Raw genomic sequence first — 25,669 nt, 5'->3', positions numbered from 1 at the left:
TGAGATTCAAACAATTTTATAGCACCTTTTGTACCCAGAGGGAACTGCCTCGCAGCCTGTGATGACTCAAGCTCAGGATTGCCACATGAGGAACCATCCTCAGCATGATGCAGCACAGTGAAACCGCACACCATGTGATGTGTTCTTTCATCCAGTGGAACTGGTTTTGAGCAATATACTGTTATTGTACTGCAATGTTTCCTGAGGGTCCCGTTTTGTAACATTAAAAACATGTTTATGTGTTGTGCAGGGTCATACAGTCAGGGGTGTGCAGGTTCACGTCCAGGCTGTGCAAAGTTGCCGGTCTTCATTGGGGATTCCATGAAAATGGGGGGTAAAATAATAATAATAATAATAAAAGTTTCCTGAGGAAACGAGGAACAGCTTCAGCTGGTTCCTGCGCCTGACAGGCTTTCATCTGTTGAAAAAGATTGTGATACAGTTCTTAATTGGCATGCAAGCATTATTAACTACTCCAACTGACAGGTTCTGCAAACATTGTTGAAAAACCAAATATTAGTCTGACAACAAATACAGTAGGTGCAGCTCAGACAGAGCCCGGTTTACACTGTTAAGTTGTAATATGCAATATGATCAATTGTATGTAATCTAATGGGGGAGAAAAGACAAGACAGATTTGTTTTTACGACAATCCCAACTCGTTTATTGAATAGCTTATTTACAAGTGCCTTTTTATTTTTTTATTTTTATGAAGGCGTTGGTGTTCGCTTTGTGACATTTCAATTACATTACAAACTAACCTTTTGGTTCCCAGTGCACCTGCTTTTTTTTTGTACCTGAGAGGAGCTCACAGCTCAGGTTCATGATTGCCCATCGTTGATCCTCTCACCCAAAGACCCCCCCCCCACACACACACGCCCCCCCTCCCCCGTACAAACAATACAAACACAGCTGCAATGAAACTGTGATCTAAAACTACACTGTATAATTGAGATCCAAACTCATTGCACGAGGTTTGTTAATAACAGTGCCCATAGCAAATTAAGAGACAATTACAATGCTGGGTGACTAATCTCAAAGCCTGAAAGAAATGCTTTGTGTCAGTTACGTTTTCCTAATCTTTCATTTCTAATGCTATTTGTGTCCTGTATGATTCTCTATTGCGGCTTCTGCTTAGATCGTTGTTTGCCGTGATGACCAATTATACCAGCCAACATTGCTTCTGAAAAGACTCCTCAATGCTCATTGCTTACTAACTATTCCAACAAAAAGGGCTTCTGATAAATAAATAGTGATATGAGCAGAAACAGCAATAGAAAATCATACAGAACAGACCAATTAGGATATGATACAGGTAACAAATGCAGTTCTACGAAAATGTAGTTGATATACAGTATGCCTTAACTTTTTCATTGGGGGATTTTTGAAGCTACTTGAATGATGGTTCCATATGCTAACAGATTCCACAGAAGCCTGGTGCAGTGAGGTTGTATTACGATGTGTTTTTATTAAAAACATTTCGGGCCAGATATATATATAACATTTTAAGGACTGGTTTCAGGAATGTTTTGATAAGGACTGTTTTTTTTTTTTGCAACTGTTTTAGAGAAACTTTGCTTCTGCTAACCAGAACACCAACAGCCCTGAAAGCAGTCTGTAGAATTTTGTGACCTGTTATCTGTGACCAGGAATCCGTATAGTTAAGTAGCGTCAAAATCATCCCAACATAATTTTTAATAAAAATCACATACAGTACATCTGAAAAGAGTTCAGATCTTCAAGAAGAACTGCAGTGTTCAAGAGATTTCAAAAGGCTCTTACAGACAGACATACAATGTGAAATGACACATACTGCATGTAAACACCCTAGTGCTCCAAAATACCCCAAAACCTCTCGCAGATAGGAAGATCTGGGGTTTGTTCTTCACTCAAAGGCATTTTAAATGTATGGCCCTGGAAGTGTACACAAACAGAAGGTAATATAAGGATTCCTCATGGTACCTGTTTTGTAACATTAACAGTTTTAAATTAGTACAAGATTTGTAAAAAGCCTTTATTGTTTAAATAGGGAGACCAAGCAGGGAAGGTGTCAATGTCAATGCTTTTTTCAAATCCCAGTGTGGAAGCATTTACTATTGCATCTACAGATTTGTTCATTGGATATGGTTTTTTTCATCCAAAGCAATTGGTGAAATTGTTAAAACTAAACAGAAGAATGGAAGGGACTAATGGAATTGTGTCCACTTTGAAAAAGTGTGTGTGGGGAGGTGTACTGAGCCCATCCCATTTACCACCTACAGGATGTACACCCCATGTGTACCATTATTGATCTATGCGAAGAGAGATGTATAAAAGAGACTGGAGCTGTAGTTTTTAGTAAACAGAATGTATACCGAGCATCAAAAGAAACGTATCACTATTATAACACATTTATTTTCGAAAGAAAATAAGGTATAGAAATGATGGACATTGACAAAATGTTTCTGGTTTCTTTTTAATCACTCGATCATTCATCCTTGACCATGACACGCTTGAGTGACTATGACTGAAGCATATGCACTTAATCACCTAATTAGTGCGACAATTGATTGGACACTGGACATGGAGTGATTTTAGCTGTTGAATTGCAAGCTTGAATAAAAGCAATAAAGAAAATCACAGAAAAAAACCAATATGCCACTTCTGTGAAGAGAGCAGCGCCTTCGTGCAATCGGCATGTTGGAGGCTGGACTAGGGCAGTGTACTGTGGCTCGCCGTCTTGGGAGCTCACAGCCAGCAATTTCAAAACTGGCGAGACGGTATAACCAGACACACTCTGTCAATGACAGGCCACGAATTGGGAGACCAAGAGTCACAGCACCTGCCCAAGATCGACAGATCATATTGCAGCATCTTTGTGGTGTCAATTGTTAATTAGCACTATAAAAAGTCAATGCACCTGCTCTGAAACAGAGTTTGTCATTTTTCGATCACATCTAGTGAATTTTATCCAAATATAAGTGATACGTTTCTTTTGATGCTCAGATATAAGTGATACGTTTCTTTTGATGCTCAGATATAAGTGATACGTTTCTTTTGATGCTCAGTATATATAATCAGTTTTGATCCATTTGTAATAAAGTTAATAAAACAGCCTTGAGAGATTAAGTTGATCAAGCTTAGAAAAATGGAACAGTAGAAATGGATGCTTACTGTTAATCGTAACATGATTGCTTACAGAACGAATGCTGAATAAAACTACAACTCCCAGTATGCTTTGCAAACATAGCTGTTTTTCTCCCCAGCTGGGGTGTACCCAACTGTGTTGACATTCGTACAAGGAAACAGCTTCAAATTGTGAAGTGCATGAATTATTCTACTGTCTAGACTCAGGCATATCTCACGACCTATATAGCCCTCACATTCAGTCATTCAATATACAACTATATTTACAGCTTGAAAAAAAAAAAGAAGCCATGCGAAAACAAGATTTAAAGCTTTTAGCCAATGAGCTGTGAGGCTTTGATCAGTGCGGTCATGGGAATTCAGGATCTTTTACACAAGGCAAAGGTCGTGGCTCATGAGACAAATTCTACCAAAGCATCAGCTGCATTCATGAAGCACACTGGCAGTCTCAAAGAACTGCTTTTATACACTGGATCTACAAGGCAGAGCAATCTTAAAGGAGGCCAAGATGTGCTTTTAGAATACAGCCCACTGCATGTCATAGGAAAAACCTTTACATGCATCTCCAGAGTGTTACAAACTGCTGGGTACGCCCCTGGTTTACAGACTGTGCTTCCATCACCACTCAGCTGCGCTGTGTTTCACATGACACTGAGCGTGCTCACAGCTATGCCTTGTTGCTCTATGTGAAGGTATAGTTACTTTCTAAAAACTCTAAATATTCAAGTTAATAATCCATAAGGCAGGTTTCTATCGAAAATGATTGTTTAAATCACATTTGTCAGTCTTTCCGTAGACCTTGATAAAAGTCATTAGGTTCCTCAAAAACAGCCTTCACAGTAGTACGAAATCTTCTGGTTTTCTAAAAGAAAGGAAAAAAAAAACAACAAAAAAAGCGTCCTTTATTTTTTCTTCCTGTTTTAAAAAGAAACGTGTATCCGACCAATGAGATTCATTCTGGCTGGAGTCAGTGCTCCAGTAAGCCAATGAGAGCGAGCATTACAAGGGTGGTGCTGAAGACGGTGTGCAGAGAGGTGTGCTCTGTTGCTGAGTTTTGAACCATCATGCCGGTGCCTGGAACAAAGAAAAGGTCCTGTGTTAAAGTAGCAGGCAGCTCTTCACATGCAGTGTGAGTGGAACTGCACAGTGAGCAGCTACACAATGAGTCTGAAACAAACACCACAACACCTACAAACTTTGATTTAGTAGTTATACCCGGAGCTGTAATATAACTAGACAACCACTGTGTAATTACAATGCAAAAGCATAGCAAAATGCAGTGTAGTAAAGCACGGTCAAGCACAGATGGTAAAATATGGTAAAAACCAGGGTCAGGCTTGGTAAATGCATTGGAAATGGTTTGACAATGGCCAAGTTTGATAAAGGTTCTGTTACTCCTGAGATCTCAGAGATGTTTTGGGGATCTCCTTTCCCTCATATCTGCCCTCTCCCACTCTTTCCCCCCTCACCTGAGTCCTGGGAGACAATGACCTCTTTTGGGGCTCCGTCCCCCCCTTCCCCCCAGGCTCGGATCTCCAGCACAGCATAGCCGTTGTCCCGGGGTAGGGGCAGCTGGATGGAGGTCTTCCCCTTATCCAGGACCTTCAGCACTGCCTGACCCTCCTGCTTGTACAGGATCTGGATCAACATGCATTACAGTGCAGTCCAACACAGGGGAAAAACTCTGGTTAGTGGGATTAAACAGTTAGTGTGAGACAGAAAAAAAGGGTTTCTTAAATGTAAAATCCAATATAGTACATCTTCAAGAGACACAACATGTAGCAAATTTCCAAATGTTCGTACCGTGAATTGCATTTCTACTTTAACAGTACAGCCCACACTTTTGTGAGCTACATCACGCAGTAATGTAATTAATGCAAGCTCTATATTCTGGCTGGGGGTTATTCCTGGAATACAGGAGTCCATTCAATTGATCTGAACAGCTGTGTGACCAGGAGCAATGCGCGATTTGCTTATTTTTACAGGCAAAAAATGTGTTTCAGAAGTGGAACAAAGTGCCTTTGAACTTACACTGAACTGCATGTATAGTTAAATGCACTAAATTGTTATCTCCAAATTTGTATACTGGATTCACACCCACAGCACAGGCATAGATTGTCTGTCACAATAAAAACTTTAAGAACTCAGTAAAACATTGGTTTTGCGATAAGATTGGATCTTATCAGTTTGGGGAATAGCACATATTATGCTTGTAAGGCAGTATGATTAAGACCTTGAAAAGTGGTCCTTGCTGGTACAAGGTCCCTGGGTGAGCCAAGCACACAAAGCATTGTGCAGCAGCTTGACTCGTGCAGTCAGTAGGAAGATCAGTTAGTATTAGAAATGTGTATTGAATTGTGGAAGATATACAGTATAAACCAATGCACCTGGAGCCATAACCATAACCAAAACCATACATCATTTATGCAGCGGTCACACCAGAACGAAAAAGGGCTGCGTTATATTGTACAGCAAATGCCAATCAACTTTTTAGTACACGCCCACTTTTATTTACACGCCCACTTTTAATGCCTGTATTTACTGTTTAATATGTTTAAAATAATATATAAAATAATACCAGGTAGCTGATGATGTCACATTTAATACAGCCCTGATTGGCCAGGAAAATGTATCGTTGTAACAGGAAAAAAATCGCTCTGAAAGTGATCGAAACGATAGCTACCGTTATCGTTTACAGTGATTGTTATCGGTGTGGTTTGATCACTTCCATTCATTTGAAATCGTTATTGTTATCGTTCCAGGTGTGACCAGGGCTTAAGTGTTGAATTGGTAAAAATAATTCACTGTTTTGGGTGCCATTAGTCACGAGACTTATAAGGATTATTTTCTTACCGATTCAACACTTTGAGTTGTTTATGCCACTTAAAACATTTCTTTACATGATTAATTACCAACTGAACCATATAAACTAGCTGGATTTATAAAAAGTTTAATTTCGTAGCTAGCGTGGACACAAGCATGACTTTAATTTTTGTCTTCATGGGAGTAACATTCAAAAACTCAGTAACATAGTTTTTAACTTCATCATGTACATTAAGAACATAATTATATATTATTTTTTTCTGTAGAGTGGTTCCCAGAATGCATTGCTACACGTTACTTTAAATTGATTTTATTTCACATGCCCCCAGAAAATGGCTATATTTTACATAATCAGTCATATTTATTGTTTTGAAGGTTTAAAATAAAAAAATATATATATTAATCAGGAAGCTAAATTATACATGTCAAAATAGTAAACTTACTGTCAATAACCGTGTTTTTTACTTTCCATTCCAACAGAGAATTAGTTGTCGATATCAGGGGAGGGTACCAACACATTATTTTGATAACGTTATTGACCAATCATATAAATCCACTGGCGGATGAGACTGACTGATTGGTTTAATAATGATTGGCACCAAAGCTGCCAAATAACCTCCTCATGAGCTTCCTACCAAGAACTAAGGTAAATAAGTCATCCGTTCTCATTGAGTACCGAATTTCACCCCTGTGTTAATGTGTGATTGTATAACTTTTAGCAAATAATATGAAATGCTAAACTGAAAAAAATGCAAGCCATTTTCTAAGTGTTATGTTTGAAACTATAATTAATTGTTGAAATGATAGTTACATAATAAAATTGAATTCGCTTTTCTGTTGAATTGTTCTGTGGTTTCGTTGACGAATCAAGATTTGCAACACTAACTGTGGATTCGCTAATCAACAATATATCTCCCCCGCACTCCCCTTCTCTTCAGAGCCGCAAAGACACTTTTAGTTCAAAGTTTCGTAGAATGAATCAATCAAAAGATCAAAGGGGGAAGTCTCAGAAATGTTTGATACTTTACTGTTGCTATTGTGCTCTTGACTGAGATTACTGCCAGTTACGGTTTCAGTTATCAATGCATGTAGGTTTATAGTCCCCTAGGTATCACGGTATAGATGATTTTTAACCTTGAAAGCTTTGAAAATGAGAATGTGATGTCTGCTTTAATTCTTCTTCTTCTTCTTCTTCTTCTTCTTCTTCTTCTTCTTCTTCTTCTTCTTCTTCTTCTTCTTCTTCTTCTTCTTCTTCTTCTTCTTCTTCTTCTTCTTATTATTATTATTTTTTGTGAATCGCACTCTATGGTAACTTTATGGTAACCTCTCCAGGCAGCGCACTACATGTTGTAAATGTATGCTTTGTATTGCAATGTATTGTCATTTATCAGTATCACACTCTATCCTGCAGCATGGCACAGAGTGGTGCTATCAGAAGCCAATGCACCCATCCCAGATAAGAAATGGAATAATTTAACGGCTCTTTGTTATATGGAATGAGAAACAGACAGACAGACAGCACAAAATGTCTCTTAGTTTGATTACCATTATCAGAGTCAGACACTTGTAAACAGCCTACGAGTCTTCTTATCATAGACATCATCAGGGCAATTACCCTCTGAATGGCGATGATGAAATGTAAGCTTTATTCATCACAGCTTAGAAACAGATTTGTTTTCTTTTCTCTGGGTCAAAATGAGCCAAAGTTCTACTATATTATTGATTTTGGAAGCTCTCTAGAAAATACTGAAAGCAGTGTTTTTCACGCACCTTGTATCCCATCACGGCTGATTCATTCTTCAGTGCCTTGACGGGATCCCAGGCCACCGTTACCCACGATCCATCAGACCTCCACGAAACATTGCCAGGCTCCTGGCTGGGAGCTGCGCACGCACAGATCAAGGTGGGAAATAAAACACTGCTGTGGAGTCCTCGTATTTACCTTGTTTTGCATAATAACGCACTTTGTTGATTCCAACCCCCACCCTAACATCGACCAAACCAAAATACAAACCAAGCCCCAACCCCAACCTCAACTCCAACCACCTTCACCCTCACCCTCACCCTAACTCTCATCCTAACCCAACCCTAACCCTCATCCTAACCCAACCCTAACCCTAACCCTAACCCTCAACCTCAGCTTGGATCACAACTGTTCCCAGTCTGGGGGGTGTCTCACGTGGTTTCTTGGTGGTAGTGGTGGTGGTGGGACTGGGAGGTCCAGTCCCTGCACTGTTGTAGGCCAGCACTGCCACGTGGTACAGGGTGCTAGGCCTCAAGCCTGAGACTCGTGCAGAGGTCTCCAGCCCGGCCGTCCTAACTCGGTCTGCAGCCGCCTCATTATCATTCTTCCTCCAGTAACGGATCTGAAATACCGCAGTAAGCGAAAAGAAACATAAATACATCCTACCTGCACCGATACTTGTCTCACATATTTCAGGATGGAAATGAGACTCCTACTGCATAGCAGTTTCACCCATTCCAGGTTTTAATATAGGTGTATAGTAACAACCTCAGGGTGTGTTCTATTAAGGTCATAGTAAAACCAGGAATAGATCAAACTGCTATGCAGTAGGAGTCTTATTTCCATCCCTGTATTTGAAACCAAGAATATGAGTTCACAGGATCTTGGTGGCATAAATACACTTTGGAGTGGTCTGGTGGCACGTTCTATGTCTACCATTCAAAATGTAAAAAAAAATGCTGCACCAATATGTTTGCATCAATGGATTCAGTTATATCTCTGAAATACTTACTGTAAATATCAATGTTTTAGCCAATTTTTATATTTGTAAACAGTAACACACAAAAAAGACCTGGGTTGTACTGATTCATGCGCACAACCCGTGCCTTCAAGTGTGTTACTGTGCTAGAAAATGGCTCATTGTAACATTTTTGCAAATCTACAATCCTATTATCCCTCTGCAATGCCATACTACTAACCCTTGTGCATCTCTAATAATATTGCTTTTTCATCCTTTGATGAATTTGCTATCGTAGGACACGTCTGGTTTTAGCTTCTTTCATACATTAATGTAAAGCCAACCCGACCTTTGGTAATAGCCCAACCTATTCAATCGGTTAATAATATGAGCTGCACTAAACCGCTGGACTTTATTCTGCAACAGGAGTCCAGTGGGGCTCCCAGCTGCACTTTATACTGTGCTACTATCTGCTGTGCCTCCTTCTTTCCCCCTTTGCTTCAGTCACTCTTTCCATGTAGCCTTGTACTCTGCACTTTAGCTGATCTTGTTATCAAAATGACGTGCAGAGTTTTTAGCAAAGGTGGGGGGGGGAGGAGTTCTTCTTTACTTGGAACAGTTGTGGTTAAGATCAGAATTGGTCACGCTTTATTTTACCTGCAGGTATTGATCAGGGTTATGCAGCCATCATGCTTCTACAGTATTTGATCTGACAATCTCAGCCCTGCTGCTGTCGTGATTGACCACTGATACCAGCATTGTAATATATAATTATTATGTACTTTGAACACTTTTTAGAAAATGTTCACCATGTATGTAAGTATTGTGGCAGAGCAGGGGGAGGAAGTGTGACAGGGCAGAGGCCCTGCACACTAAGAAATGTGTATCTGGGGCAGCCTAGGCACAGCCACAGGTGGAGGTAATTGTTGAATTGGTTTAGTTAAATTGTTTAATTGAACTGTGTGATGGTTTTATTGAAGAGTTTGGAATGTGGCCAGGTGCTAATGGAATGACTGGTTGACAGTTATCCCTGGTCACACCCTATAGAACTAAAGAACAAAGGAATGAATGTTTGGTGTGGGTTGTGTAGGAGAGTGTGGAGCGTAGGAGTGAAACAAGTGAGAAAGGTACCGGGAGAGCTATGCTTGGGTGCGGTTTGGTTTATTTTGAAGAGTTCTGTGTGTAGGGTTTTGTTCAAACTGTTTTCTTTGTTTTTTGTTTATTAAAAATGTGCAGAAAACACTGAACTACAGTTCCTGTGTTTGTGATATTTTCCTGCACTGTCTGTCTTGACTACAAGCCGCTGTGCTACTGTATGAATGTATGTATGTAGGTAGGTAGGTAGGTATGCATGCTTGTATGTAGGTGTGTGTGAGGATTTATCAATAACCAGTTATCAAGGATCTCCTAATGAGTGGGTTTCCATCATTATTTCCATTACTGTACTGAATCTGTCTTTGGAAATTCCCTCATGGAGTTTTAACTTCCACTCTGCTTGTAGGCTAGTGTTTTTAGTTTTTTTTTAACTGTTGCAGACACCTCACTGTTTTTTGCACAATAGCTTATCCCACTCAACTAAATCATGATCCAAACAGATACCAAAACCATCATTAACTGAGAGAACATGCAACCAAATGCTAAAACACAGACAGTGTCGGATAGGTGCCCCCAGTGATAAAGAAGATGAAGGAACGATCACACGTCAGCATGGCTCAGGATAGTGAGGCTTGTCATCAACAAGAACAGAACACATTTCGGCCCAAGTAGAGTTTGATACTGTAGGTTCTCAGGTGTTTTTTTTTTTTTTCAGGCTTTCAAAAGAAGAACTGACCTGCCAAATTTCACACTGGCTGTAATTTAATGATGATATTTGTGCAATTCCAGCGGTAATAAAAGTAAACAAAGAAATTACTCCTATAAAACGTTATGGGTCGTAACTACAGAAAAAAAAACATCTTGCCAATATAATTGATAACTGAGTTACTTTTTAACTCAAACCATTCACAAAGCTTTAACTCATCGCATCACCTTTTTTTTAATTTAATTTTTATAATTTTTAAAAAACTGTTTTATGTGAACTCTATGGAGTACGAGAAGTTGCCCTGGTAAGACTTAGAAAAACATCCGTGCATTATAAAGAAAAGCACAGATAGGAAACATGAATAGGGTGGTTATCTGTCATTGGGTCAGGATAACCAATTATAAATGCCATTAAATAGACAACAGATGACTGAATGAATCCATGACTGTGTGCCTCACCTCATATCCACGCAGCACACCGTTGAGGGAGAGGTTCTGGACTGGGTCCCAGGACACCAGCATTTCGAAAGCAGACATGCTGCTGGCATTCACTCTTCTGGGGGCCACCGTTGGTTCTGTGGGGAACGGAGGGAGATTGGCATGTATTCTCTATTCATATTTAACACACAATTCTTTGATTCTTCTGGAGCCAGATTCTCTAGGGACATCCATGTTTCCACAATTAAATCACAATTTTACCCCAAAACCTTTAACTTAATCCTAACTTTAAAGTCTCCATCACAGAATTCAGTCCCCAAGCGTGATGCTTAAAATATTATTCAGTATGATGCTATTCAAAGTGTGGATGTTCCTGGTGAATTTACTGTATAAATTGGCAACCTGTGCTGCATACTGTATTTATCACCCAAGAGCAAGAGGCTCAGGAAAATAACAATTGTAAGCCTAAGACCATGCTCTTTGGCTTGTCATCGTTTACATTTTGCCTTTATAAAAACATTAAACACTCTAAAAAGAGACTTAGTTATAAAATTGATCAATGGCTTGACCCAAAAGACATTTTGACATTGGTCTGATTTTTATAGCTCATATTATTTTTACAACCAGGGATGTAAAACTCTAGAAATGGCGGCAGACACGTGTCCTCTGAAACGTGTCCTGCCAAGCTGCATTTTGCGTGCTGCAGGTCTACAGCGAAGCCACCAGACCCATAGTGCCGGAGGACAACACAGATCTGAGTGGCTCCTACAGCAGACCTGCAGGCGCCCTATCAGCCACAGCAGTAGCTGGTGCGCGGTGAACCGAGGATTACCCTGACGACCTGAACCCTCCCCACCGATCTCCAGGCTATAGGGCGCATCCTGCACTCCACGCGGAGCGCCTTTACTGGATGCGCCACTTGGGAGCCCCTAGAAATTAATTTTTTCTACAGCATCTTGGCCACGCCCCTCCTCCAGTCTCTCAGCGCTCACCTTCCTCTGCAGAGTAAATGAGGACGGTTTGGCTGAAAGGGCCCTCTCCCTTGCGGTTGTATCCTTTGATTTTGACCTCGAAGGGACAGTACGCGGTTGTGGTTTCGTTGCGGTACATGAAGCGGGATGATTCCACGTTGGCCACTTTCTCCAGACGCCAGTCCAGGTCTGCCTTCTTTCGGAATGCCAGGATGTAGCCGAACGCCGCTCCATTCTGGTACTGGCGGGCCATTGGCTACAGATGAGAAAAAAAAAAGTGTTTCTCATTTTTATTAAAAAAAAAACAAACAAACTGCAAACCATAATTAAACTGCAGTAAAAAGGGTAATCACACAGGTAGCAACTGAACTCTTGAGGATGAGGATTTTATACTAGCGAGTGAGACTACACTTGAATAGTATAATATGACAAGAGCATTGGTCTTTCCTTGTCCTGTTTTCTTGTTGTTTTTAATTTAAAAAGTCAGTTAAGTGCTGTTTCTGCTCTGAGTCTCAGTCATTTGGCTGCAGAAGCTACGGACCTTCTATGACGTGTTATTTTATTGCAGTATACACATGCAAACGACTCCACATGGAATATTATACATGAGTAAAGCAGGCAGACACACTCACAGTCCAGCTGATAATGAGCTCATGCCTGTCCCCGCCTCCTCCCCCCAGTCCAGAAGGGGCGACAGTGGGAGCTGTGGAGATCAACACAAACACCTTTAGCTTGCTTACCTCACCCCTCACCCTTCTGAAACTTGGTAGGTGCCATACCTGTTGCAAAAGTACCCAAACATGACCACAGCTCTTTTTCCTACCCAATATATATGTTTGCTTTAACAGGCAATTCCCTTTATCATGGCCTTTTAACATCAGCTGCAATCACGGGCTATAATGAGTTCACTTGTAGTTATATTGGTCTAGATTTTACAACTTGCCGTGGGTTCAAAAAGCCCCATCGTTTATGTCAGTGTCATTTAGGAGTAAAAACTGAACTTTCAATTGCTTTCACATTGCGCTTTTGGAAAAGGTGTGAGCCTTTGGCCAGGTTGTCATTGTAAAAGATAATTTGTTCTCAATTGACTCATCTGGATAAATAAAGGTTTTGATTGATTGATTGACAGCGGCTTTCAATAAGCGGCAAATAACAACAATCGTCTATAAACATAGCGGCACTGTGATTTACTCCCAGACTCAGTTGATTTTACGGCACGGCCACAGTTTCGGGTGACAGGTCAATGTGCTCTACGGACCTGCCTCTCGTGTGCGGACCCTTTGTGAAGGGCTGCTGGGCTCGCCGCTCCCCAGGATGTTGCTGGCGATGACCCGGAACTCGTAGTCCATCCAGGGCAGGAGGTTGAGGATGCGGGCAGACTCTGCGTTACCCTCGATATTCGGCAGGTCTGCGGGGCGGGACAGAGCTCTGTAATCAGTACTTCCTTGTCTCATCCTCGATCAAATATGACGGTTTTACACTAACGATGCCTTGTATATACAGTATAATCAGACACTGAGATGCTGCTGTATTTCGCTATCAATGACCTGTGACCAGGAATGACTTGAGGAGCTGTTCAGTGTACATAAGTTAACGTGAACCCAAGGAACTCGAAAAGGAGAAGTAAAAGTAAAGATTAATATGACTCACCAGTCTGCATTTTCTTCCAGTCCGCAGATAGTGCCATTCTGGACTCGATGGTGTACTTCCCAATGGGACTGTGGTTATCATACCCCCGGCTCCACCTCAGCTCCACCTCCGTTTCCTTGATATTTGTCACCACTACCCCACCTGGTGGACCCGGAGGACCTACACCAAGTGAAAACCAGACTCTTTTAAGGGCAAGAAATACAACTTATGCCATTAATAGGACCTAAACCAAAGTGCTATCCAATTAAACTGCTCTTCCCAAGCTATACATTACCTCTCACAACGAGCATTGCAGAGGCCGATGCGCTGTCCACCACGGTCTGGGCTGTGCATGTGTACCTCCCAGAATGCTTCAGCTTGCCATTTAGCACAAGCAGGTCTCCGATAGTTTCTTTCTGAGGAGACATTTCAATACATTTTAGTAACAGACTGTGATAAAGAGATAAAGGATAAATGTTGTAAATCTCCCTCCCGACCAGAAAGGGCGCTGTGTACGGTTGGTAGTACACGTTCCCATAGACGGGTCGACTCGACGGTGGGTGGAAACAGGAAGTCACTTGCACCAAGAGCACAGTTTCGTGCACGGAGGACTTGTGATTACCGGAGTGTCTTAATTTGTTTTGTTTATTTTGTTTGGGACTGCAATCTGCCGTGTTGTGCTTCCTCTATACCATTGCTGGTATCGGGGCAACCTGCTTTATTTTGAGAAGTTTTATTCTTTTGTTATTTGAATTAAATAAAGACAGACAGTTTTTGGGAGCAAAACCCTGGTCTGGACATTGCATTTATTATACCCTTTACACATCCTGTTCACATAGACCTAGACACATAATAACATCAGAAAGCCAATGAAAGAAAGCAGAGAGCGATGGCTCACTGTTGTGGCGCGCTGATAGTGCCCGTCGGTCTGCTCTATGTCCAGATGAAAGCCGTCCAGCGCCCAGGTGAAGGTCAGGTCCATGGTGGGGTCATGTGACGCGTGGCACTGGAGCGTGACATTCTCGCCCTGGTTGATGTCAGCGTTGGAGGGGGCCAGAGTGATCTTAGTGCCATCTGTATGGGGTAAACAGAGAGATGTCAGCAGGGACAATGAGACCATTTATAGGCCAGTGGTGGAAGTAGTTTTGCATCTTTACCGGCCTTGCTTATGCTTTACGATGTTTTTGCAGGGATGGAAATAAGACTCTTATTACATATGAATTTCACCCATCCCAAGTTTTAAAACAAGCTTGATAAGCCACAGTATATAGGTAACAAGCTCAGGTGTGTCTTATTAAACTCCCAGGAAAACCAGGAATAGATCATTGCTATTCAGTGGGAGTCTTTCCCACTGAATAGCAATCTCTGTTCTTGTATGCTTTTACCATGGTAAACTTTAATAAGGGTGTGTATTATACAGTATCTGTGTTTGCAGTGGGTGTAGGGATGGAGTGGGCTGGGTTGACAGGGGGCAGTCCTACCACGGACTGAGAGGATCCCGGTGCTGTTGGCTTTCCCCAGAAAGTTCTCAGCGAAACAGGTGTACTTTCCCCCATCTGAACGGCTGATATTCCGAATCCAGAGGCTGCTGTCCTCCATGATGGTGACCCTGCGAGCCGGGACACACTTTTTAAAGGTTATGAAATCCATTTCTTAGCTCTCACTTGCTCAGGTGTCCGGGAACTTGGAGTAATTAAACACATTTGCAAAACTTTGAAAACACTGATTGAATCAAGACTGGCTTGATTGTTTCAATGGTAGCCAGAGTTGTCTGAATGACTTACATTGAGCAGCATCACACTTATGCCTGATTCACACTGAACAGATTTTCAATCGCTGTTCACTTCATTCACAGTCACGTGTTCCAGACATGATGAACACATGTTATGTAGGTAGTGTGGATCATCAGATTAAATCTATTCATGAAATGAACGGGCTGGGGTTACCTGCTGTTGTTGGTGAGGAGCTCAGTGCCTCTGCTCCAGAACACTACGGGTTTGGGTGCGGCTCGTGGGAGGCACTCGATTATAACCTCGCCCCCCCGGGCTGCCGGGATCAACCGTCGCACCGGGTTCAACCGGAAATCAGGAGCCTGGACTGCGGCCGGAGAAAGAAGAGAAAACAGGAAAAACAGATAGGAAAAAATGGGAAAAGGGATAGAATGTGAATCAAATAGCCAACACAGGATGTCAGATATAGAGAATCTGTAATGGGTACACTGTTTGTAAATTATAATGTTTTTGTTTTAATTATTCAACAAATTACATCCCTGGCTTTGTAAAATAGATTGGCATTTTTGTGAAATACTTAATAGACGAAATATTGTTGGGGATGTCTCTTAGAAGCTTTTAGGTTTATCATAAAAGAATTGTAATTGGAGGATGTTTTTACGTTTTAATATTGTAATGACATATTAGATGGGTGAAAAGTGAACTAGCAAAATAATGAGTGAGTATCAGCCTCTATGGAAGCTCTTGCTGGATAGGGAGTAGAGGTCACTCTGGAGACACGTCCCTCCTAGCAGACAGGTTTTACCCTTTCACCTCTCACCTTGCACTCTCAGCTCGGCGTTGGCGTAGATGGTGCCGTGTTTGTTTTCTGCCACACACTGGTACATCCCAGAATCCTCCAGGGTCAGGCCAGTGATCCTCAGCTCTCCATTGTCCACTTCGATCCGATCCTGGGGGAAGATTGCAGAGAGGGATGAACTACGAGTGTTGAGATACAGCAACCTGCATAGTCTATTACATACTGTGACAGAGATTTAATGATTCTTGGTGTTAGACCTCCTTCCCGAGCTGTGAGGGCACTGAGTAAAGGGAACAGAGTAGGCCTGACAGTCCATTCCCAGGGTTAGGCGGAAGTCAGCCATCTAGAAAGGGGACTGAGCTACGGTACACTAAATCATTGACCCAGAAGGTTAACGGTTTGCGCTCGTTAACCAAGGGGTCATGGTTGACGTTATATAAAGGGGACGTAGTCAGGTGATCTGTTATGCTAAGAACCGAAAGGACCGATACTGTGATTATTACCATGAGTGTTTTGTTTGTTTTGACTGTCTGTCTAAAACGTACTGTGTGTTTCTTTATTAAGACTAGACGGCTAACACGATCTGGGGCTATCGCCCACGGCCAGCACTAAACCCAGACAACCCTGAACAATGTATCACAGATAAATTGTACTTCACAGCAAGCATTACAGCATGCACTTTGGTTGGTGTTTGTACTGGACTATGCAGGACTGCAACCCATAATTATTCCCTGAGCAATACACATCACTGTGTGTTGCAGGTCGTCCTATTATTTACTGTTGGGTCATCAGACCATTTGTGTTACAAATAAACCAGAAACCATTTCACCTGTACTTTGTTGTCTGTCTTTTCTTAGTTGGATTACCTGCACCTGCACTTCACCTGGTCTATTAATTACCACTTTGCCACACATACGCATTCTGTATGCCCCTACTTTTTGTTCTGAATCAAAAAGCACAATTTGAATACTATAAATTAGCAATAAACGGATTCACTTGCTTGCAGATACGCGCTTTCATGGTAGTTATATTCATTACCACCAGATATCATGTTTAACCCATGTCATTGTGTAGACTTCACAATGGTCAGCAGTGTTAGTATTCAGCACACCTGACTGCATACCTGTGAGCTCAGGGGCAGCCCGTTGTGGAGCCAGCGCATTGAGGGTCTAGGTTTTCCTGCAGCCGCGCAGCTCCAGCGCAACTGAGAGGCGATCTCCACTTCCGTGTCACTCATCACCTGCAGCCACTCTGGTTGGGCTTGGGAGAGAGGGCAAAGGTCAGGGACACCAATATTCCACCAGCTCAAATACAAGTGCAATACGAAAACCTGAAGCATGTGGGTTAGTAACCCTGCATCCCCATCAAGGAGTTAACGTTTAATAACAGAAATGAATAACAAGTTTTTATTTATGATTCATTAGAATGTAGTTCTGACCCTGGGTCCTCCCAGGTCCTGTTACCTTGCACGGTGATCCTGCCCTGGTAGCTGACCTGGCCCTCAGAGTTCTTGGCCTCACACTCATATACTCCTTCATCCTCGAAGCCCAGCTCAGGGATCTGCAGGATGGGTTTCCTGGCTGTGGGGAGGGCCTTGGTGGGAAGAGAACCATCCACCTTCCGCCACTGTAGCTCTGGTTCTGGGCTGGGGGAGAATCGTAACAGTGAGGAAGGCTCTTTCAGCAGGAGAAAAAGAGTGGGGATAGGGAGAGAGAGCAGGGGAATGTGAGAGAGAAGTGGGAAGATAGGAGAATACGGCCTGGCAAGAGAGTGAGTGCGAGGGAATGGTCTGGCTAAACAGAACAGTCCTATTTCAATGCTTTGAATTTCTGGTGAGTGTTCAAAAGATATTATATACAGCACCCATCCATCTAGACATTACGGGTTCTGCAGCAAATTAGAATGAACCAATAGCAGCCCTTACTTGCCATAGGCAAAGCACTCGAGTTGTGCGGTCTGCCCAGCCAGGGCGTAGGTCTCGGAGGGGAAGCGCACCTTGATGCTGGGGCTGTATTTTCTGTGACTGGCTGGAGAGAGAGAGAGAGAGAGAGAGAGAGAGAGAGAGAGAGAGAGAGAGAGAGAGAGAGAGGGGGGGGGGGGGGGATGAGAGGTGATGTTCTGTTATGCTGCAGCTTTACGAAAGTCAGTCTCGGCTGGAACTCAAGTCAAAGACGACGGGTGTGTGTTACGATAAGGGAATGTGTTCTGACCGTCGCTGTTGACTCTGAGCAGCGTGGCCTTGCTGAACACGCTCTTGGTGATGAAGTCAATGCGGCTCGTGGCGAAGCAGGAGTAGTTGCCCACGTCAGGAAGATCCGCCCTCGCCACGTACAGGTTCCCCGTCACCTGGGAGACAAACCAGCGGCCGTTCCCAGCTGGCACGAACTCCGGGAATTCCTTATGCAGCCAGCGGTAGGAGAGGCCTTCAAGAGGAAGAAAAAGAGGAAGAGGAGAGGGAGTTTATTCAAAAAATAAGACCAAACTAAGAGGCAGGCAGCTAAGTCGGCACAAGATAGTCTTCAAGCAATAGTCCCAAAGCAGTTTATTTTCTTCATATATGTAGCATTATATTTGATTAAGTATTTAGACATGTCCACCCAGACAGGATACCTGGGTAGTGCTGGGGAGGGTTGCAAGGTATGGTGAATCCCACTCCCTCTGTAACCGTCAGAGGGCTTCGTTCGTCTGGAGAAAATTCATGGAGGTCTAAAAAATAAAAAAATAGGGGGGAAGGGGTGTATGAATGCATTTTGTAAAGGCTTTCAGAATATAATACATTCATGTTACATGTTGCAGGTTATTTATACATAATATAATGTGGCATTTTTGATTGGATGCACATTATACAAGGCATGTAACTCTAGGCTTATCAGTCATGTGCGTTATAGAAAGGGTGCAGGTTATAGTTATTGTATATTATATTTAGAAAATTACAGTTAATTCAATATACAATAGCTTTCTCCAACATGCATTGAGATTGATAAATAAATGCTGAACGGAGCATTCTTTGTCCATTATACCCCAATCAGACACCTAACAAATATCCAGGCAAAATATTTTAAGGAACAAGCCATCCCTCAAGTGTGGAAACCCCCAAATATAATACATTTACCAGCAATGCAGAATGGCTGCTTTCGAAACTATGTTTTTGAATCTGGAAAGATAAGAGGCTCTCTGGAAAGCGGGTGCGACACTCACAGCCGAATCGGAGCAGGGCCTCTCTGCTGATGACCGTGCCGCTGGGGTTGGTGGCGAGGCACTGGTAGGAGCCACTGTCCCGGGCACGCACTGGGGTGTTTATCACCAGGTTACCTGCCATCAGGCTGTAGCGCGGGTCCGAGTCCAAGCGCAGATCTGTGCCGTTCATCTTCCACCTGCAGGGGGCGCTCACGTCACTTTTGCACTATAGTGTATAACACTATACGCAATAGCTATGACTTAGTATATGCATGCAAGTGTGCACACCCCCAACCTTGAAACTAGCTTAATATAAAGAGTGGCTAACCACAAGGAGCAGACGATATAAAGATCTCTCTGGATCAAGACTAGAGCTGCACAAACCGATTATTCGATTATTCTGATCAAGCTCGCCACATGTGTGGATTGGGCGAATTTACCATTTCAAGTGAAACAGCTGCTTGGATTTGTGTAGATTGCTGTTCTCCACAAAATCTAAGAAAAGCAGCAATCATCACAAATCCAAGCAGCTGGTTTCTTCACTTCTTTCACTTTGAATGGTAAATTAGCCCGATCAACACCAATCACCCCTCACCTAATTGTCAGCACCTGATTTCTGTGGAGAGCTCTGAATAATCAATTCCTGCAGCATTAATCAGGACAATGTCTCCAATTAAAACAAAGTCCTACTATACTGTAAAAATACCCATGCCTCCTTTGTAAAGTAAGTATAAATTAGGTTTCTAGACTAGACAAATAGTGTTTAAAAAACACTCTGCAGCATGTACCAAACTGTGGAGCCTCTATAACGGGAGACGATGACTCACCTGTATGAAGCTGAGGGGTTGGCTCTGGCTCGACAGGAGAGTGTCACCTTCTCCTCGGCCGATCCCTCTGGGAAGAGAACACTGGAGGGCTGCTCCTCGAACACTGGCCCATAGCTGGACCCCGTCGAGATGCTCGGCACTGGAACAGAGAGAACCGGGGGAGTTCTGATTGCCCGTATGCTTCTGCACAGTGTTGGTTTTGTGAGATTAATGAGTTTTCTGGAGAGGTTCTCAATATGGAACTGGGATATTTTGTATGGGAGGATGCTCTTTTGAACACTAGAGTATTTGTGCTTTTTACGAGAGAGAGAGAGAGAGAGAGAGAGAGAGAGAGAGAGAGAGAGAGAGAGAGAGGGAGAGAGAGAGAGAGAGAGACTCCGTGGTCTATTCTGAACTGCCTATCACAGCGCAGTAGGAAGCAGTGAAACTGCGTGAATAATGAATCCCTCAGAGCAATGCTGAAGGTCTTTCTGAGCTACCATGGGGGAGAGATTAAAAACACACAAAGCTTTTTCTGCCTCCATCGATAATGGGTTTTGGGATCATAGCGTGAATAAAATGAAATAGCATTGGAATTGTCTTTAAATGGTATTAATCAGTGCCATCTGTAGACAGAAACTCTAAAACTATCAGTATGTGAAACTAAGTGGTTTGTGGCTTTTAATGCTAGTTTAAGGATCTGTTATAAATAATTATTTAAAGGAAGGAGGACATGATATTAGAAGGAAATTAATAATACCATGCTACCACAATGCAGTGATGCAAAACATCAGGCATAATAGCAAACATGGTAATGACTGTACCGTGGCACAAAGCATTCACCTCAATGATAATAAACTTGCAATCCTTAATAATTCTTCACATGTCACTGGTATGCTTACACATCCAGTTCACCCAAGAACATGTCAAAACGGGTAGTTTTGAGAACATTCATTCAACAATTTAAGTGATTTGTTACTGAAATATATATCTAGAGAGATTGATAGATAGATATATACAGTATTTATATGAATGGCACTGAAAGGATCTGGTGCTTACAGTATGAAACAGGTAACCCTTGATGCTAGAAGTCTGCAGATGTGTTAAAAATAACCTCTCCAGGGACGCAACAATTAATATTACCAAGGTTTAAAAAAAACTGTATGTTACTGTACCAGTCACAGACAAAACACAATGCTGCATTCTACGCACTAGGGGCTCCTTCTGACCACAGAAGTAAACATAACCGTGGAACGCACTTTATAGTTTGCAATACAGCTAGCACATTAAATAACGTGCATCACGGGGGTGACCAGATTTCCAAAGCTAAGAACCGGGACACACACATTAAAAATAGATTTAAAACTATCCAGTGGTTTTTTAAAGCATGCTCCTTATTTTATATAGTGCTTTAGCATTAAACTAAGAAAAACAACCTGTGACTCATGCCCAGGTTTATAGATGTTATAGCCAGATGTATTGCTATTTGTACCCTTCATTTATATCATTTTTCATATATTTATATTTTTAATTTAATATAGGAACCTATATTCAAAATATTATTCTGGAACCATATTTTTAATATGATTGCCGAGTGTTTCTATAACGTACGAGTGCTATCTGGCGCCCTTGGAAATTGGGACATTTTTTATGTTTTGCAGAAAAATGTTGGGACCAATAATTGGAAGTGATTGAATGGGAGGGAGGGTAACATTGGTTCTATAGCATATAGAATACTTATTATATAACATATGGAAATGATGTCACAGTAAATAGAAAATAGTTTAATTATTCTTATTTAACTACATGTTATAAACTACTAGCTTGATTAGCCACAGGGTGTACAGGTAACAAGATCAGGTGTGTCTAACACTCCCAGTAAAACCAGGAATGGATCTAACTGCTCTACAACATGAGTCCGTCTTCCATCCACAGATATGCTTCACATCATCCATACAGAATACAAAACACTCAATTCATATGATCCATATTAGAGTGTATTTTAAATACAAATTTATAGATGGATCAGTAAGAGGGTGTTAAGCAGTAATTATTTCCAAAAGGATAATAAATAACCAGAATAGTTGTACAGTGGAACCTCATTTATTTGCACCCCATTCTACCACAACTTCAATTATCCACGGCTCCCTGTCATCTTATCTCTGAAATGCAGTACATTATTGCTAATGTAGACTTAATGCCTGTGGGGCACACATAAAGACGCATGCATCAGTCTAAAACCAGCATAGTCCAAAACCGCAGCACTACAGATGCAAAGATTAATTTATTTGTATGACCAGCAGAATTATGCAGAGTCTGTAAAACTAGTTTTCCTGAAGCATTTACTCAGTGAACCCTGGCAAACATGTTTTGCCTTGCAGAAAGAAAAGACTATGATGGACTTTCTCAAGGTTCAAAAGAACGGCTTGTAGCAGGGAATTGTTTAAATAAAAACAAAAAAAAAACTGTTGTTAAAAATAAAACACTTCTGTTGGCATGTATACTCTTAATGTAATGTAATGTACTCTTTGAGCTAATATATATATATATATATATATATATATATATATATATATATACAGCTCTGGAAAAAAATTAAGAGACCACTGCAAAATTATCAGTTTCTCTGGTTTTACTATTTATAGACGCATGAATATTGATTTCTGAACTCTTCCTAAGTTAAAACATTAGTATTGTGTTGTTTAAAAATGAATATGAACTTATTTTCTTTGCATTATTCGAGGTCTGACAACACTGCATCTTTTTTGTTATTTTGACCAGTTGTCATTTTCTGCAAATGAATGCTCTAAATGACAATATTTTTATTTGGAATTTGGGAGAAATGTTGTCAGTAGTTTATAGAATAAAACAAAAATGTTCATTTTACCCAAACACATACCTATAAATAGTAAAACCAGAGAAACTGATAATTTTGCAGTGGTCTCTTAATTGTTTCCAGCGCTGTATATATATCATGTTTATATAAATTCACACAAGTATAGTTTACTTAGGTTTTTTTTTTTTTTTTTACTTCCCCCCCCCCCCCCCCCCAAGAGAAACTTACAAAAAACTTACAAAAAAATACTTTTCAAAATTGCAATTATAGTTTTGTCTTTTTGTGTCTCACAGCAGGGGGTGAGTTGGGGGCGTTCAGTCAAAACAAGAGCAGCACGGTCTGTGCCATTAATCTTTCATAAATCTGTCTCCTCTTTATTATTTAGTAAAACAAAAACACATTCCCTTTGCCTGCTGACCTACAATAACAGCGTTAATTTTTAATAGTTTTTCCAAATCTCCCCAGAGCCCCCCACTGTCTCCCCATCCCCCAGACACATTAGCATCACATCTTTATTTTAACAAAAACTGCTCCTGGCTGGAAAAGTGAGTGAGCAAGCGACAAGGCTCTTACCAATGGCATGGTTGAGTGCCAACGACACGAGAGCGACCAGATTAGACAGACGCCCCATTCTGAATCAGAAGAGACGACCGCTCCTCCGCATGCAAACCAGTCATGCACAGGGTCAGCTGTAACAGAGAGAAAGAAAAACCTCTTTAGACTCATTATTCATTTACAAAGGTCTATTACTACGAGCAGGCAGTCTGGCGTTTAACTAAACAGCTCCAAGAAGTGCTCCGACCACATCACTCCAATTACCATTCTTAATATTCCCAAGTCCAAAAAGGAAAAGGGGCTCCTCTCCTGTGCTTCGTGCAAAAATCCCATCTGCCTTCAATCTGAGCAATGAAACACCGGTAGTGTTGTTTTCTTTTGCTAAAGTGTCATTTTTGTTAAATGGATTTCATTTGTCTGTTTCTCAGACCAAATAAATGATAGTCCGCTGTACCTGTGGATAGTACTTAATTAACTTTAACCACCGTCAGAATACCAACAAGCCACTAAATTATCTACGTTATATCTTCTGTGAGCGTGTCTGACGATTTGGAGTTAAAAAGTTGGAGCCCAATCTAGCCCAATATGTTTAAAATGGAAAGAATGAAGAAAGTAGAACAAAAAACAGGAAAGGCTTCAGCCTTGAGGGTCTTGAGCTCTGTTGGAGATCATCAGTTATGGGACGACCCGTCTGCATTCTCCCAGTACAGAACCACTTACCCTCAGTTACAGAAGCTACTCTCCAAAATGTAGCTTCGCTCCTCCCAACAAACCACAACTCATTTAAAGCATTAGAACATTCAATTAACTATTCCTTTGTAATGTATATGGATTGGTGGTCATGATTTGTAAGAGTTACTGAAAAGTCTTCCTCGATTTCATTGGTACTGTACATGGCTGAGGTCCCACCAGACAACTGGCAGTTTGTTCATTTCAGTTCTAAATTGAACAGAGTTCCGACATCCACACTTGTGCTGTAGACCAAGGATGTCCACTTCCTAGAAACAGAACTGGCAATAATACTGTCCTTTATCCCAGCTCTGATCTCCCTTTCCCCTGGGGCGATTTTTTGGGGTCCCATTCAAATATGACTTCCTGGCTGTACCCCTCCCCCCATATACAAATATAGGATCCATTCTTCTCTGCTAATGCTATAAGAAACTATAATAAAAGCCAAGTGGAGACATCGCCCGAACGGTTTCCCTAGCAGATTCTTTAATTCTTCAAGTACAGTTTCAAAGGACTGTTTGAAGATGGGCACATTTAATCTCTGTTAAACCACTAAAGCCAAGCCTAAAATCTAGACCACCAAATACTGTGTTACTTCTTTATCCTGTTTCTTGAATCACCCTATATCCATTTCCATCGATCTCTTCTACAGAATGACACTCTCACCCCCCGTCTGCCATCTAGTACACTCTGTATACGTTTTATTACAGGTATTCTTTTTCTTCTTCCAGTAATTGTAAAGTAATACAGCTTCAAGAGAGAATCTCTGAAGTGAACAGTAATGGGATTTCTGTTTCAGTGGCTAAGATCCCTATGGGTATCCCTCTGCTCAGTGTCCGGGCTAATTCACCGCTCCTGTCTGCTTGTGGTCTAGTCAATATAGTTAATATTTCATGAAATTATACACCCCATCCCCAAACGTAAAGAAAGCAATAAAGCCTGCCGCAATTTTGTCTTTTAGACCCTGATAGCCTTCTGAAAACCCCTCCCTGAGTCACTGCTGCACAGGGGGTATTGCTACAACTCTGATATAATGAAGTTTTAACACGAGAGCAGAGTTGTTAGCCCAAATGAAAGAGAGAGATTGTCAATGGGTATTGATCACTTGTAAAGACACAAATGATAAATACATAATCAATACATGCGTTTTCACATGTAACTGTAGCCATGAAAACAGGAAGATGTAAGATTTATGGATTGCATGAAGCCGAAAACCAGCCCTAGCCATACCGAAGTCTGCAGTAGCGGCTATTCTGGTAAATCCACAGAAATACAACAAAGAAATTATCTTTATTTGCTACATCACTTCAGCTGATGAGGATGGTACTAGTTTAACATGCATCTCCCAAACTGGTTTCAGGTTTCTGTCTGCATCAGTGGACAAAAGAAGTTTAAGTAAAGTCTCTTAAAGTCACTCTTATAACACACTTATAACACCAAGGCATGATTTACTGTAAAATTACCGCACTGCTGAGTTCTTTTCCATGTGTATCCCACAGCCCTACCCCCTCCACTCCATCCTTAAAGCTCCAGCTGACCCCCCCCGGC

The 25,669-nt window shown here is 41.5% G+C and overlaps 1 protein-coding gene across 1 annotated transcript in view; it reads right to left on the bottom strand.

The window, feature by feature from the left end:
- Positions 1–888: 888 nt before the first annotated feature.
- Positions 889–25,669, bottom strand: part of LOC117435328 (contactin-2-like) — a 29,648-nt gene continuing 4,867 nt past the window's right edge. Inside the window, exons 2-23 of the mRNA XM_059004834.1 lie at positions 23,411–23,526; positions 20,023–20,161; positions 19,217–19,392; positions 18,629–18,724; positions 18,229–18,441; positions 17,943–18,045; positions 17,482–17,663; positions 17,142–17,278; positions 16,040–16,169; positions 15,436–15,586; positions 14,971–15,098; positions 14,388–14,563; positions 13,785–13,905; positions 13,511–13,669; positions 13,119–13,268; positions 12,493–12,563; positions 11,882–12,116; positions 10,911–11,026; positions 8,129–8,315; positions 7,720–7,832; positions 4,596–4,764; positions 889–4,200 (exon numbers count right to left, since the gene is read on the bottom strand). Of these exons, the coding sequence (XP_058860817.1) occupies positions 4,094–4,200; positions 4,596–4,764; positions 7,720–7,832; positions 8,129–8,315; positions 10,911–11,026; positions 11,882–12,116; positions 12,493–12,563; positions 13,119–13,268; positions 13,511–13,669; positions 13,785–13,905; positions 14,388–14,563; positions 14,971–15,098; positions 15,436–15,586; positions 16,040–16,169; positions 17,142–17,278; positions 17,482–17,663; positions 17,943–18,045; positions 18,229–18,441; positions 18,629–18,724; positions 19,217–19,392; positions 20,023–20,161; positions 23,411–23,468 (3,117 nt within the window). The 5' untranslated portion in view covers positions 23,469–23,526 and the 3' untranslated portion in view covers positions 889–4,093. The remainder of the gene's footprint in view (positions 4,201–4,595; positions 4,765–7,719; positions 7,833–8,128; positions 8,316–10,910; positions 11,027–11,881; positions 12,117–12,492; positions 12,564–13,118; positions 13,269–13,510; positions 13,670–13,784; positions 13,906–14,387; positions 14,564–14,970; positions 15,099–15,435; positions 15,587–16,039; positions 16,170–17,141; positions 17,279–17,481; positions 17,664–17,942; positions 18,046–18,228; positions 18,442–18,628; positions 18,725–19,216; positions 19,393–20,022; positions 20,162–23,410; positions 23,527–25,669) is intronic.

This window comes from Acipenser ruthenus, chromosome 30 (genome assembly GCF_902713425.1).
Source record: "Acipenser ruthenus chromosome 30, fAciRut3.2 maternal haplotype, whole genome shotgun sequence".
NCBI classification, from domain to species: Eukaryota; Metazoa; Chordata; class Actinopteri; order Acipenseriformes; family Acipenseridae; genus Acipenser; species Acipenser ruthenus.
Note: the sequence above shows the minus strand (reverse complement) of the source record. Positions and strands in the feature narration are given on the sequence as shown.